Below are 15,733 nucleotides of genomic sequence, written 5' to 3' on the forward strand. Positions count from 1 at the left end.
ATATACACACTTTTTTTGTGGGAGATTTTAGCTATGGGTAAAAAAAGACTAAAATCATCAGGAATTCAGCAAAGATTTAGTTTAATTTAGAAAATATCTTCCCAAGTATTCCAACAAATAAAAAAAGAGACATGTGATCATGTCTCAACGTAATCAAGGTATGAAATGATTGTTATTTTCAAATACATCCTCTTCAAATACAACGGCCCCCACCACCACACAATTTACATTGGGGGTTTCAAATTACAGGTTAATATTGTCAAGACACATTGCAGAAAAATAACATGATCACAGCCGTGGGTCTGTGACCTGTAATCAAGTAAACAACATTGCCCTCTGCTGGGAAAAAATTGTGATTACATATTGCAAGCATATCGTACTGAGTACTAAAAAGTTCTTCAAGTGACCTAAAGAGAGCACTGTATCCTACACCATGTCCATCATGCCAGCCTTTGGATGAGAGAATACAGGATGAGGGCATCATAGGCCCTTCGGAAAGTATTCAGACCTCTTGACCTTTTCCACATTTTGTTACCTTACAGCCTTATTCTAAAACGGATTAAAAAAAATTACAAATCTCAGCAATCTACACACAATACTCCATAATGAAGAAGCAAAAACAGGTTTTTAGAATTTCTTGCAAATGTATTAAAAATAAAAACAGAAAAACCTTATTTACATAAGTATTCCCATGGGGGGCCAGTATGAAAAATAGAAAAATTATGTATGCACTCACTAACTGTAAGTCGCTCTGGATAAGAGCGTCTGCTAAATGACTAAAATGTAAATGTATTCAGACCCTTTGCTATGAGACTCGAAATTGAGTTCAGGTACATCCTGTTTCCATTGATCATCCTTGAGATGTTTCTACAACTTCATTGAGTCCACCTGTGGTAAATTCTATTGATTGGACATGATTTGGAAAGGCACTCACCTGTCTATATAAGGTCCCACAGTTGACAGTGCATGTCAGAGCAAAAACCAAGCCATGAGGTCGAAGGAATGGTCCGTAGAGCACCGAGACAGGATTGTGACGAGGCACAGATCTGGGGAAGGGTACCAAAACTGCAGCAATTTCTGCAGCATTGAAGGTCCCCAAGAATACAGTGGCCTCCATCATTCTTAAAATGGAAGAAGTTTGGAACCACCAAGACTCTTCCTAGAGCTTGCCGCCCGGCCAAACTGAGCAATCGTGGGAGAAGGGCCTTGGTCAGGGAGGTGACCAAGAACCCGATGGTCACTCTGATAGAGCTCTAGAGTTCCTCTGTGGATATGGGAGAACCTTCCAGAAGGACAACAATCTCTGCAGCACTCCACCAATCAGGCCTTTATGGTAGAGTGGCCAGACGGAAGCCACTCCTCAGTAAAAGGCACATGATAGCCCGCTTGGAGTTTGCCAAAAGGCACCTAAAGACTCTCAGACCATGAGAAACAAGATTCTCTGGTCTGATGAAACCAAGATTGAACTCTTTGGCCTGAATGACTGTGATGCGTGATTTGAAGGAGTCAGGCGCAGGAGGGTAAATCACAGTATACAGAGTTTATTCCGTAATCCAGCGTAAACAGTCCAGTACGCAAAACAGGCGCACTGGAACAAACATGCACACAGGGAAAATACCCCCGCAATACAAAATACTGAGCTCAACCGAGCTACTAATCCTCACAATGAACAATCACCCACAAGGACAAGGGGGGCAGAGGGAACACTTAAACACGTACTAATGAGGGGAATATGAACCAGGTGTGTGTAATAGACAAGACAAGACAAATGGAATGATGAGATATGGAGCGGCAGTGGCTAGAAGGCCAGTGACGACGAACGACGAAGCCTGCCCGAACAAGGAGGGGAGGCAGCTTCGGAGGAAGTCGTGACAATGACAAACGTCATGTCTGGAGGAAATCTGGCACCATCCCTACGGTGAAGCATGGTTGTGGCAGAATCATGCTGTGGGGATGTTTTTCAGCGGCAGGGACTGGGAGACTAGTCAGGGTCGAGGCAAAGATGAACGGAGTAAAGTACAGAGAGATCCTTGATGAAAACCTGCTCCAGAGCTCTCAGGACCTCAGACTGGGGTGAAGGTTCACCTTCCAACAGAACAACGCAGGAGTGGCTTCGGGACAAGTCTCTGAATGTCCTTGAGTGGCCCAGCCAGAGCCCGGACTTAAACCTGATCAAACATCTCCAGAGAGACCTTAAAATAGCTGTGCAGCAACACTCCCCATCCAACCTGACAGAGCTTGAGAGGATCTGCAGAGAAGAATGGGAGAAACTCCCCAAATACAGGTGTGCCAAGCTTCTAGCATCATACCCAAGAAGACTCAAGGCTGTAATCGCTGCCAAAGGTGCTTCAACAAAGTACTGAGTAAAGGGTCTGAATACTTATGTAAATGTGATATTTCAGTTTTTTATTTTTAATAAATTAGCAAACATTTCAAAAAAACGATTTTTGCTTTGTCATTATGGGGTATTGTGTGTAGATTGATGAGGGGAAAAAACAATTTAATCAATTTTAGAATAAGGCTGTAACCCAACAAAATGTGGGAAAAGTCAAGGGGTCTGAATACTTTCCAAAGGCACTGTACGTCCCAATTAATCACATTCTTTCCAATGAAAGGAAGTCTAGATAGAATGTCACAGAATGCACCAAATTTAAATGCAGTCTAAAAATATAGTCACGACTTCCTCCGAAGCTGCCTCCCCTCCTTGCTCGGGCAGGCTTCGGCATTCGTCGTCACCGGAGTTCTAGCTACTACCGATCCATGTGTCTATGTTCGACTTGTTTTGTCTTTATTGGTCACACCTGTTTCCCATCATGTAATTATGTCTTCCCTATTTAACCCTCTGTCTCACACTGTGTGTTGTGCGTGTTTGTTCATGTTTTGGTTGTCGTTAGTGTGCGGGTTTGTTCCTCCCTGCGTGGAGGTTTTGTTCATTCATTTACTCACGAGTAAAGTAAGTTTTTTCGATTAGCTCTGTGTCCTGCGCCTGACTTCGTCTACCGCATTACACTGATGCCTTGACAGAAACACACACCAAAATATGGAGTCAGCAGGTACAGCAATGCCAGCAGGATCGATGGAGGAACGCGTCCAACAACAAGCGGCCATGATCCAGGCTCTCGGCAGCGATGGGAGAGAGGAGGTTTCCCTATACCTCCTCCATTACACCACAATCTACACCGCTGTCCACCTCTTCACCATCTGGGTCCAGTGGGATTCGGCTCTCGCTCCCGAGGGCATATGATGGTACAGCTGCCGGGTGTCAGAGTTTTCTGCTCCAGTTAGAGCTCTACCTGGCAACCATCCACCCGGTTCCCTCGGGATATGAGAGCGTGACCGCCCTCATCTCCTGTCTGTCCGGTAAAGCGCTCGAGTGGGTCAACGTCGAGTGGGGGGGAATAGACACCAAACTGTAAGTTATGCAGAGTTTACCTGCCGCTTCAGGGCGGTATTCGATCATCCACCAGAGGGGAGAGCGGCGGGTGAGCGTCTATTCCACCTCAGACAGGGGAAGAGGAGCGCGCAGGAGTTTGCACTGGACTTTCGGACTCTGGCTGCCAGCGCAGGATGGAATGAGAGGGCCCTCACCGACCACTACCGTTGCAGCTTAAGGGAGGACGTTCGTCGGGAACTGGCCTGCAGGGACACCAACCTTAACCTGGACCAACTGGTGGATATGTCAATCCGACTGGATAACCTGTTGGCCACCCGCGGACGTCCGGTTCAGGGGCTGTCCATTCCATCCCCCAGCACTTCCGACCCTACCCCTATGGAGCTCGGAGGTGCTGCTCTGAGGGAGACTGGTAGAGGGGCCGTCCCCTGCACCAACTGTGGCCGCAGAGGACACACTGCTGGTCGGTGCTGGGGAGGGTCTTCAAGGAGTCGAGGCAGTAGGCAGAGCACTGGTGGACCGTTTCAGGTGAGTAGGCACCCAGAGCTCCCTGTTGCGCATATATGTATAGATGTTGTATTTCCAGAGTTTTCTTCTCATTCCCAGCATAAGGCGCTAGTAGATTCAGGCGCAGCTGGGAACTTTATTGATCGTCAGTTTACCCGTAGGTTAGGGATTCCTATTGTGCCAGTTGATGTGCCCTTCCCTTTACATGCCCTAGATAGTCACCCTTTAGGGTCAGGTCTGATTAGGGAGGTCACAGCTCCACTCTGGATGAAGACGCAGGAGGGGCATGAGGAAACAATTAGTCTCTATCTGATTGATTCTCCTGCGTTTCCAGTGGTGTTGGGGCTTCCCTGGTTAACCTCTCATGACCCCACTATTTCATGGCAACAGAGGTCTCTCAAGGGATGGTCAAGTCAGTGCTCGGGGAGGTGTGTAGGTGTTTCCATAGGGGCAACTACGGTGGAAAGTCCAAACCAGGTTTCCACCATGCACATTCTGCCTGAATATGCCGATTTGGCTCTCGCCTTCTGTAAAAAGAAGGCGACTCAATTACCACCCCATCAACAGGGGGATTGTGCGATAAACCTCCAGGTAGGCGCTGCGCTTCCCCGGAGTCACGTGTATCATCTGTCACAGGAAGAGACGGCGGCTATGGAAACATATGTCACCGAATCTCTGAGGCAAGGATACATTCGGCCTTCCACTTCCCCTGTGTCATCGAGTTTATTTTTTGTGAAGAAGAAGGATGGTGGTTTACGCCTGTGCATTGACTACCGTGGTCTTAATCAGATCACTGTAAAATACAGCTATCCACTACCTCTGATTGCTAGTATGACGGAGTCATTGCACGGGGCGCACTTCTTCACGAAATTGGATCTCAGGAGCGCGTACAACCTGGTGCGTATCCGGGAGGGAGATGAGTGGAAGACAGCATTTAGTACCACCTCTGGGCACTATGAGTACCTCGTCAATCCATACGGTTTGATGAATGCTCCATCAGTCTTCCAATCTTTTGTTGATGAGATTTTCAGGGACCTGCATGGACAGGGTGTAGTGGTGTATATTGATGACATTCTCATATACTCTGCTTTACGGGCCGAGTATGGGTCCCTGGTGCGTCAGGTGCTTGGTCGACTGTTGGCGCATGACCTGTATATGAAGGCGGAGAAATGTCTGTTCTTCCAAGAGTCCATCTCCTTCCTAGGACACCGCCTGTCCGCGTCAGATGTGGAGATGGAGATTGACCGCATTTCGGCCGTGCGTAATTGGCCGACTCCAACCACGGTGAAGGAGGTGCAGCGATTCTTGGGTTTTGCCAACTACTACCGGAGATTTATCCAGGGCTTTGGTCAGGTAGCAGCTCCCATTACCTCCTTGCTGAAGGGAGGACCGGTGTGTCTACAGTGGTCAGCTGAGGCGGACAGGGCTTTTGGTCATCTGAAGGACCTGTTTACTTCGGCTCCGGTGCTGGCTCATCCGGATCCTTCCTTGGCATTCCAGGTTGAGGTGGACGCGTCAGAGGCTGGGATTGGAGCTGTACTGTCTCAGCGCTCGGGTACACCACCAAAACTCCGCCCCTGTGCTCTCTTTTCTAAGAAGCTCAGTCCGGCGGAGCACAACTATGATGTGGGGGACCGGGAGCTGTTAGCTGTGGTTAAAGCTCTGAAAGTGTGGAGGCATTGGCTTGAGGGGGCTAAACATCCTTTTCTCATTTTGACTGACCGCAATCTGGAGTACATCCGGGCGGCGAGCAGGTTGAACCCTCGCCAGGCAAGGTGGGCCATGTTCTTCACTCGTTTTGTGTTTACTCTTACTTACAGACCAGGTTCCCAGAACGCTAAGGCAGACACCCTGTCCCGACTGTATGACACAGAGGAGAGGTCCATTGAGCCCACTCCCATACTTCCGGCGTCGTGTCTGGTGGCACCGGTGGTGTGGGAGGTTGACGCGGGCGTTACGTACCGAGCCCACTCCCCCCCAGTGTCCAGAGGGTCGGATGTATGTGCCGCTCGAGGTTTGCGATCGATTGATCTATTGGGCTCACACGTCACCCTCCTCTGGTCATCCTGGAATCGGTCGGACAGTGCACAGTGCTTCTTAGTGGGAAGTACTGGTGGCCCACTTTAGCCAAGGACGTGAGGGTTTATGTTTCCTCCTGCTCGGTGTGCGCCCAGTGTAAGGCACCTAGACACCTGCCCAGTGGGAAATTACAACCCCTACCCGTTCCACAACGGCTGTGGTCCCACCTATCGGTGGATTTTGTTACGGACCTTCCTCCCTCACAAGGGAACACCACGATACTGGTCGTTGTGGATCGGTTTTCTAAGTCCTGCCGTCTCATTCCTATGCCAGGTCTCCCTACAGCCCTACAAACTGCTGAGGCCCTGTTTACACACGTCTTCCGGCACTATGGGGTACCTGAGGATATTGTGTCGGATCGGGGTCCCCAGTTCACCTCAAGGGTCTGGAGGGCGTTCATGGAACGTCTGGGGGTCTCGATCAGCCTTACCTCAGGTTTTCACCCCGAGAGTAACGGGCAGGTGGAGAGAGTTAACCAGGATGTGGGTAGGTTGCTGTGGTCCTATTGCCAGGACCGGCAGGGGGAGTGGTCGGGTTTTATCCCCTGGGCAGAGATGGCCCAAAACTCACTCCGCCACTCCTCTACTAACCTTACTCCTTTCCAGTGTGTGTTAGGTTATCAGCCGGTCCTGGCACCTTGGCATTAGAGCCAGATCGAGGCTCCTGCGGTGGATGAGTGGTTTCGGCGCTCGGAAGAGACCTGGAACGCTGCTCATGTACACCTGCAGCGGGCCATCAGGCGACAAAAGGCGAGCGCCGATCGCCACCGCAGTGAGGACCGGGTCTGTCTCTCGACCCGAAACCTGCCCCTTCACCTGCCCTGCCGGAAGCTGGGTCGGCGGTTTGTGGGGCCATTGAAAGTCCTGAGGAGATTGAACAAGGTTTGTTATAGGTTACAGCTTCCTCTTAATTACCGTATTAACCCCTCAATCCATGTGTCTCTCCTCAGGCCGGTAGTAGCTGGTCCACTCCAGGAGTCTGAGGTCCGGGAGGTTCCTCCGCCCCCACTGGACATCGAGGGGGCACCGGCGTACTCGGTCCGTTCCATCTTGGATTCGAGGCGTCGGGTGGGGGGCCTGTAGTATCTCGTGGGAGGAACGGTGGGAGGAGTACGGTCCGGAGGAACGGTGCTGGGTCCCTAGGAGGGACATCCTCGATCCCTCCATGTTGAGGGATTTCCACCGTAGTCATCCGACTCGCCCTGCTCCGTGTCCTCCTGGCCATCCCCGAGGCCGGGGTCGGCGCACGGCTGGAGCCGCGTGTCAAGGGGGGGGGGGGGTACTGTCACGAATTCAGCCGAGGCTGCCCCTCCTCCTTGCTCGGGCAGGCTTCGGCGTTCGTCGTCACCGGAGTACTAGCTACTACCGATCCATGTGTCTATGTTTGACTTGTTTTGTCTTTATTGGTCACACCTGTTTCCCATCATGTATTTATGTCTTCCCTATTTAACCCTCTGTCTCACACTGTGTGTTGTGCGTGTTTGTTCATGTTTTGGTTGTCGTTATTGTGCGGGTTTGTTCCTCCCTGCGTGGAGGTTTTGTTCATTGATTTACTCACGAGTAAAGTACGTTTTTTGGTTAGTAACACGCTTTGTAAACAACAGGTGTAGACTAACAGTGAAATGCTTACTTACGGGCCCTTCACTTAGCAACAATGCAGAAAGAAAGAAAAATAGAGAAATAATAGAAAAGTAAAACACGTAAGAATAAAACTGATAATAAATACACAATGAGTAATGATATACACTGGCTACCAGTACCGAGTCCATGTGCAGGGGTACGAGGTAATTGAGGTAGATATGTACATATAACTAGGAATAAAGTGACATATAATAAACAGCAGTATATACAACACGTACTTACAGTGTGTGTGTGTGATAGCCAGCTATAATTAGACCCTGGAACATATACAATACGCGACGAGGGCTAACAGATATCACACACAAGTACACACATACACACAAACTGTGAATAAGAAACCCTGCTATATGTATTATAGTGTAAACAGCAACCCCATGAGCAGAGACAGTATATTATTATTATATGCATTTAACTGTATTCTGGAAGGTTCGATAAGTATTTATAAGTGTCAAGCTTATCATGTCAGGGCATCTGACCAACCTGTGGGACTAAACCAGCATTGGGAGGGTAAATCTAAGTATCTGCATTAGCATACCAGTTAAATGCTTGCCTAATATTGCTTCATGCTAAGTGATATGTTAGTGTGGATATTGGAACCGAGCCATACAGTCTTGGGCTTGTTGCATAGCCACTATTGATGTGTAATTATTCTGAATACCCAAAACACAGCAAGTTATCAATATGAATGTATGTTAGATTTTAACACAAGACTCATAACACACGTTGTATTAACCATGGAGAAATGGAGCCATAATGTAGCCATAAAACAACAACATGTGCTTCTGTGAAAAATCTGATTGACCACAGATGTCGTGGACACGTTTCTGGACATGAAGCTGGATACCAGGAGGGTGTGAGGGTAACAGACTGTTGTGTAGTACAGTAGCCTACACACACACCCTTGTGTTCATACAGACAGATGATGGAGATAGATACAGTAAACATACATGAGGTCAGATGACATGGTATATTTCCTCTAGGGTATTTTTACACACTAATAATGTGACAGGTTGTTGCATTTCCACAGCACAGCCTTGGGAAGGGAGATTTCTCTGGACATTTCGGGGACATAGCTAGGCCATGTCTCCGTCTAATCACTTTCCTTACCGTTTTCAAGTAGGACACCAAAAGTATTTTATGCCATTGCCAACACATATGAAATGACAACATTTATTCCATTTGATCTGGATTTGCCAAGACGTAAAACTATTGACATAATACTGTTGGATTCAATTCAATCAAACCCACAGTACAGTATTTGCGCAAGACCGTATCAATTTGGCCTTCAGTCAGTGGTCAGGTGCTTTGTTATTAGTAAACAAATTGCAAAATAGTAGCTGACAGCTAGCTAACATTCATAATGTTGGTATCAGAGATGTGGGGGAAGTTTAAGGAAATGACTCAGAACTCAGAATGACACAGAACGCATCAACAACAGAACAGTTGAAGGGGAGGCAGAGTTTCTGTTTGAGTCATCTCATGATACTTTGTGGTGGTGTACAGAGCCTACACAAAATACCCCATAATGTCAAAGTGGAATTAGATTTTTCTCAATTATTACAAATTGATAAAAAATGAAAAGGTGAAATGTCTTGAGTCAATAAGTATTCAACCCCTTTGTTATGGCAAGCCTAAATAAGTTCAGGAGTAAAAATGTGCTTAACAAGTCCCATAATAGGTTGTATGGACTCACTCTGTGTGCAATAATAGTGTTCAATACTGCAGTGGGCTAAATCAGGGTCACACAGTGATTCTTGATAGTCTTAAACAAATCTACTTTGAAACAAAAGTATACAACTCATATACATGGTTATGGACTTTAAAAAAAGAAGACACCTGTACCATGTCCGATATAGAGTTGAAATGTATTCAATTTTGAGTTTGCATCCCAATATTACACTTTATATACATCACAGAAGACTGAAATATAACAAAACTGTTTGACATAAATTAGTAACACCGGATTTGTCTGTTTAAAAAATATATATATATTAATGAAATTATGAAAAATATTAATAACATTCCACCCATGAGGCCAAATAGGGCGCTTTTGGTCATTGACTGCAGGAAAGGGCTACAATGAATTTTGAATGACTACCTCATCTCTGTACCCCACACATACAATTATCTGTAAGGTCCCTCAGTCGAACAGTGAATTTCAAACACAAATTCAACCACAAAGACCAGGGAGGTTTTCCAATGCCTCGCAAAGAAGGGCACCTATTGGTAGACGGGTACAATTTTAAAAAGCAGACATTGAATATCCCTTTGAGCATGGTGAAGATATTCATTACACTTTGGAGGGTGTATCAATACACTCAGTCACTACAAAGATACAGGCGTCCTTCCTAACTCAGTTGCCCGAGAGGAAGGAAACCGCTCAGGGAGGCCAATGGTGACTTAAAAACTGTTACAAAGTTGAATGGCTGTGATAGGAGAAAACTGAGGATGGATCAACAACATTGTAGTTACTCCACAATACTAACCTAAATGACAGAGTGAAAAGAAAGAAGCCTGTACAGAATAAAAAATATTCCAAAACATGCATCCTGTTTGCAATATGGCAGTTAAGTAAAACTGCAAAAAATGTGGCAAAGAAATTAACTTTATGTCCTGAATACAAAGCATTATGTTTAGGGAAAATCCAACACAATACATCACTGAGTACCACTCTTCATATTTTCAAGCATGGTGGTAGCTGCATCATGTTGTGGGTATGCTTGTCATCGGCAAGGACTAAGGAGTTTTTTAGGATAAAAAGAAAAGGAATAGAGCTAAGCACAAGCAACATGCTAGAGGAAAACCTGCTTCAATCTGCTTTCCAACAGACACTGGGAGACAAATTCACCTTTCAGCAGGACAATAACCTAAAACACAAGACCAAATATACACTAGAGTTGCTTACCAAGACAATATTGAATGCTCCTGAGTTTTGACTTCAATCGGCTTGAAAATCTATGGCAAGACTTGAAAATGGCAGTCTAGCAATGATCAATAACCAACTTGACAGCGCTTGAAGAATGTTTTTTTATATTTTTTTATATTGTACAATCCAGGTGTGAAAAGCTCTCAGAGACTTACCAAGAAATATTCACAACTGTAATCACTGCCAAAGGGTATTCTAACATGTATTGACTCAAAGGTGTGGATACTTATGTAGATCAATATGTGTATTTAATTTTCAATAAATCTGTACATTTTCTAAAAACATGTTTTCATCCCTACTGCCTCTGATCTGGCGGACACACATGCTTCGTTTGTAAATTATGTCTGATTGTTGGAGTGTGCCCCTAGCTATCCGTAAATAAAAATAAATTTTAAAAATGGTGCAGTCTGGTTTGCTTAATATAAATAATTTTCTATTACGGTATCTTTACTTTTACTCAAGTATGACAATTCGGTACTTTTTCCACACTGGGTAAGGTAATAATACAGACAACAACAACAAGAACAACACATCATCTTCAAACAGGCTGACTGTTCTGAAAGCTTCTTGCTTCAAGGCTTCACTATTTGACCCGTTTGATCTGTATGTGCTCTTTTCCATTTCTCAAAAGCCCCTTTCATTCCTTGAATGTGGAACGAATCTGTCAATGACCAATAATAAACTGCCCTTTTTGATTTAGGGTCCCTACATCCTAGAAGTAGCCAAAATATGACATACACTAACTATGCTATTCAGGGGTGCCCGGGTAGCCTAGCAATCCCAGAGTCGGCAAGATGGGAAAATCTGTTGTTCTGCCCTTAAGCAAGGCAGTTCAACAACTGCGCCGATGACGTCAATTAAGGCAGCCCCTTGCACCTCTCTGATTCAGAGCGGTTGGGTTAAATGCGGGAGACTCATTTCGGTTGAATGTATTCAGTTGTGCAGCTGACTTGGTATCCTCCTTTACTTATTCAGTTATATACTGGGGAAATCCTTCATTTTGGGTGTTTTCTCCTTGTACAATTCTAGGAGTGTTTATTGTAGTGCCACTGTCTTGATTTCGGTTTTGGCAGCTCACAACAGAACATTTCCTTAGAATGGGAACCCTTGCTTCAGTTCTGCTTCCGGTTTTTTTAAGGGACTCGCTGCTTCTAAAATGGGGATGTGAGGATGTGTCAAATCGCTGCTTCTAAAATGGGGATGTGAGGATGTGTCAGAAGCAAAGCTATGGAACAGATAGTTCTGTTTTGGTTCTGTGATGGTAAGAGAAGGCAGGGAGGAAGGCCCTCCAGCCAAGCAGAAAGCAGCTCTCCACGATCAACTCAACCAAGAAGGGTTTAACTTGACTGGGACAGAGAGAGGAGAAGCATGAAAGCCTCAATCCCTGATGTCTTCCTTGCAGTAAAAAACATTGACGAAATCCCCTCTCTGTCAGGAGAGCTTGTCTCAGTAGGAGATGGTAGTCTAAGCCATTAAAACTGCAACAACCATTTCAGTAATGGGTTTAAAAAATCGAACTAACTGATTGGATTAGTTTAGAAAAATGTGTTATTTATTTTTGTGTAGCATAAGATTTAATCGACCCTACACATAACCCCAATCCAATTATGAATTAATTTGCCCCTCTGCCCACTAAATGGCAGAAAGATAGGCCTCGCTTGAAGCCTGCCCTAGAGTTAAGGTGCTTTTGAGTGACATCGGAAGAACGTTTCAGTCTAGAAACACAAAACATTTTGTAGATGAGACAGGGCGAAACTAAAAGGGACTTTTTGATTGTGTGGAAGAGTGTAAAAGGTATCTTTGGGAAAGAAAAGAGAACAGAGTAAACTTCAGTTGGTAAGAAATTGGATCTTGTGAACTCAATTACACGTCTTTAGGTCTTTATGGGGTCCCTTTGTCAGTGAGTTTGTTTGTTAGTCCTAAATGTCAAGTTTCCATCCCCCACAGTGTCTGTATTGCCCCCACAGTGTATCTGTGGACGAAACAGTTCCTCCAGACTGTGTACACAAACACTGACTGATCAGAGCCCCTAACACAGCCCCACTGTGGTTACTGGTGAATAGGTGGAGGGTAAAAAAGAGTGCGCTACGCACATCTGCTTGGCCCTACCTTCAGCCTCAGTCTAAACCGACAAAAACAGAAAACGTAGCGACATCAGTCTCGTCTCTGCAGCTCAGACACCCTTTTACTTAATGTGGTCTGTTGAGGGAAAGTTGAGCAACCTCACACGGGGTCTCCCACGCGTTGATGGAAGCTGTGAAACCTAAAGTGCGGTCAGTTTAGCTAAGCTAAACCCACATATATAAAAAACAAGCACATTTAAGTATAGGCCTTTAGCAGACCAGGGACCACATACTGTAGACAGAGACATGTTGTGGAATATAGTCAATGTCTATCTCCATCAACTCCCACATATTTACCCAACATGTTGACACACACAAACATTTGTTGACTCCAGTCTGACAGGTGTGTGGGTGTATGGTGTCGAAGGAACTGATGCATGTGGTGTCTAGTTTGAAACTGGATTTTCGTGTACCTTTTCAGCCCTCTGACTGACTGGCCATTTACAAATTCAAAGTGTGTGGCATGTCATTGTAAAGACCTCTATAGGCTACCCACTGGACATAGGTGTAAGTTATGACAATTTTAATTGCTTATGAAATTGCTTTGATTATATTACCATTAAAGAATAAAATACAGATGAACGAAACCATGGAATCCATTATAATTGATCCACTAATTGGTACCAGGTGGCAAAAACAGCAAACGAAAAACAGCAAGCACCAGCAGTGACAGCTTTGCGCCTGAAGACAGCTTCGACACCTGTTATTTGTAAACAGTAGCCAAGTCATATCGATGGACCACTTTAATAATTTGTATTCATATTTTATTACCACTTAGGGCCTAGGCTATAATTATGCAACCACCTCCCACAAAGGTGACGTAACGATGTGGCCACTCCATGACGCGCGTTGTTGATACGGAGCTGTGCGGAAGCGGCGCTAGAGAGTGGGTTGCATTAAATTACATTGTTGTTCGATGTGGAGGCAGGCAGCATATATATGTTGGATAGTAGGTTGCAAATAGCCTAATGGACATATAACGCGCTTGTGGGCACATCATTTAGCGTTCAACCATCGCTCATTCTGAAATATCTGACGGCCGAGGAACGAGGAAACGTCGGTGGCATCGATTTGCACCTGACAGCGGTTACAACACAGATGATGAACAACAAAGACTGAACCGAAGTGTCGCGCTCAGATCCATCCCTGCAAAAATGTGTCAGATTCCGTTGTTTTAATGCGAACACCGCTTTATTGTGCCACCTAGTAATTGAGTTCCACTGAATCTATTGCACACAATTTGTGGCGTCTTTGGCGTGCACGGCTGGAATCTAATCACCTTAACGCCGTGCATGGAAGTTTGGAGCGCGTATTTTAGTGATGAAATATTTTCTATTTTTGCGTGTTTTTAGCGGATAAATAGGGTCCTTATGCTGTCATAGTTCTATACCTACACCGCAACCAAGCTGTCCTTGTCCAATTGTACGTGTTATTCGGCGGACCTGCATCGAGCCTCAGCCACTGGACAGACCGAACCAGCATTCCAGTTCATTTGACAGGCACAGCCTGAATCAGCTGGATTTGATGTGCTCTTAGAATCAACTGGACGAAGATGTGGGTCCACCCTGAAGAGGTGTTGCAGGCGGGAGCGTTGTGGATAACCGAGCGAGCAAATCCCTATTTCATCCTCCAGAAACGCAAGGGCCACGGGGACAGCGGAGGAGGACTAGCGGGTGAGATGCATAGAACTGTCTCTGCTCTGCGTCTCTCTATCTGTTTCTCTAAATCATGGATTATTTTAGCCAAGCATAGCTCAACTCCACGGATGTTCTATAGTCGAGTTCAGATATTATTGGCTAGGATTATTTAATGCTTGCTGTGATGCAAGCAATGCCAAGCCAAATTATTGTCCCCTGGCCCTGTCTCTCGCTTGGCTGGGGAGATTATTCATGCCTCACAGATGTTTAGGGATGGAGAGGAGATTGGGTGACTGACAACTATGGTTGCATGCATAGTGAGGGGTAGGGGGTCAGGTCACTCAGGTATCAAAGGGGATGGAGACCTGTATGGATGACTAGACCCTAATAGCCCCTACTACTATAACTAGACAAATGCAGGTGTCATTTTATCTGAATGAGTCTTGAGGCTCAGCATAGTCACATGACCATTGTTGTGTTGATGGTACAGTATGTAACCTCACCAGGACAGTAATGTACACTTATGGACCCCCCCTTTTAAAACTATTAACAAAACAAGGAAAGAAATGCATAGATTTGTTAAATAGATAATCATTGACTGTGCTTAGTTCACTCCAATCATAATATCATTAGGCTACTAGCTAGCTAACGTAAGGCTGGACTATCTCCCCTGACAGGGAAGACAAATTCCAGCACTTGGGACCATTAAAAGGCTCAGATCAATTGAAGTGAACCTGCGATTGATTAGAGCCCAGCACACTCGGGGAATGTTAAAATGGCTGGTGATGTGTCATTCCCCTTACTGAATTCTGAACGCCACAGAGACAACACACACACAGAGACACGCAGAGCAAAGTCACACACGTTCTTCCCGGCAGGAGTAGTACATGCTGAATCATCTCTCCCTCTCCTCTTGTCCTTCACTCACTCCATCCAAATTAGGCCACAGTCACTAGGAGGTCCAGGGCTCTGGTCAAAAGTAGTGCACTATGTAGGGAATAGGGTGCCATCCCATTCAGGCTGACCTGGATTCAGTCTGTCAATGTTTAATTCATTGCAAGTCTGAGAATCCGGAAAGATGAAAAATGAGTTACGAATTATGTAAAAAACAAACAAAAAAAACGTTGGTTGAATAAAGATAGAACGTGATCATTTGAAAAGTCAGTCATGTTCATTATAGGTACGGTAGATTCAGTCCAAGTCTTTGACACCGAGCCATAGAGATGGCTCTGTATAGATATATCTATATAGCCCTGCTTTGACTAGTCTGACCGTCACAGTCATGATGGGGCAAAGAGAGTTGAACCATGTTGTCATCCCCTGCTTTGTGCTGCTGTCCTTAGTGCCAGTCAGTCACTGCCTCTTCAGTGTCAGCCAGCCAGTAACGAATATGACAAGGGGAGCTAAAATGGCCTGCTAGTATCTCACTT

At 45.5% G+C, this 15,733-nt stretch overlaps 2 protein-coding genes across 2 annotated transcripts in view; both read left to right on the forward strand.

The window, feature by feature from the left end:
* The window catches only part of gprin3b (GPRIN family member 3b), a 263,036-nt gene that overhangs the window by 180,260 nt on the left and 67,043 nt on the right, over window positions 1-15,733 (forward strand). The gene's annotated exons all lie outside the window — the stretch shown is intronic.
* Window positions 13,553-15,733, forward strand: part of LOC311110042 (TBC1 domain family member 9-like) — a 37,185-nt gene continuing 35,004 nt past the window's right edge. Inside the window, exon 1 of the mRNA XM_084188581.1 lies at window positions 13,553-14,339. Coding sequence (XP_084044707.1) covers window positions 14,219-14,339 — 121 coding nt within the window. The 5' untranslated portion in view covers window positions 13,553-14,218. The remainder of the gene's footprint in view (window positions 14,340-15,733) is intronic.

This window comes from Coregonus lavaretus (genome assembly GCF_964263955.1).
Source record: "Coregonus lavaretus genome assembly, contig: SUPER_35_unloc_1, whole genome shotgun sequence".
In the NCBI taxonomy this organism is placed as follows: domain Eukaryota; kingdom Metazoa; phylum Chordata; class Actinopteri; order Salmoniformes; family Salmonidae; genus Coregonus; species Coregonus lavaretus.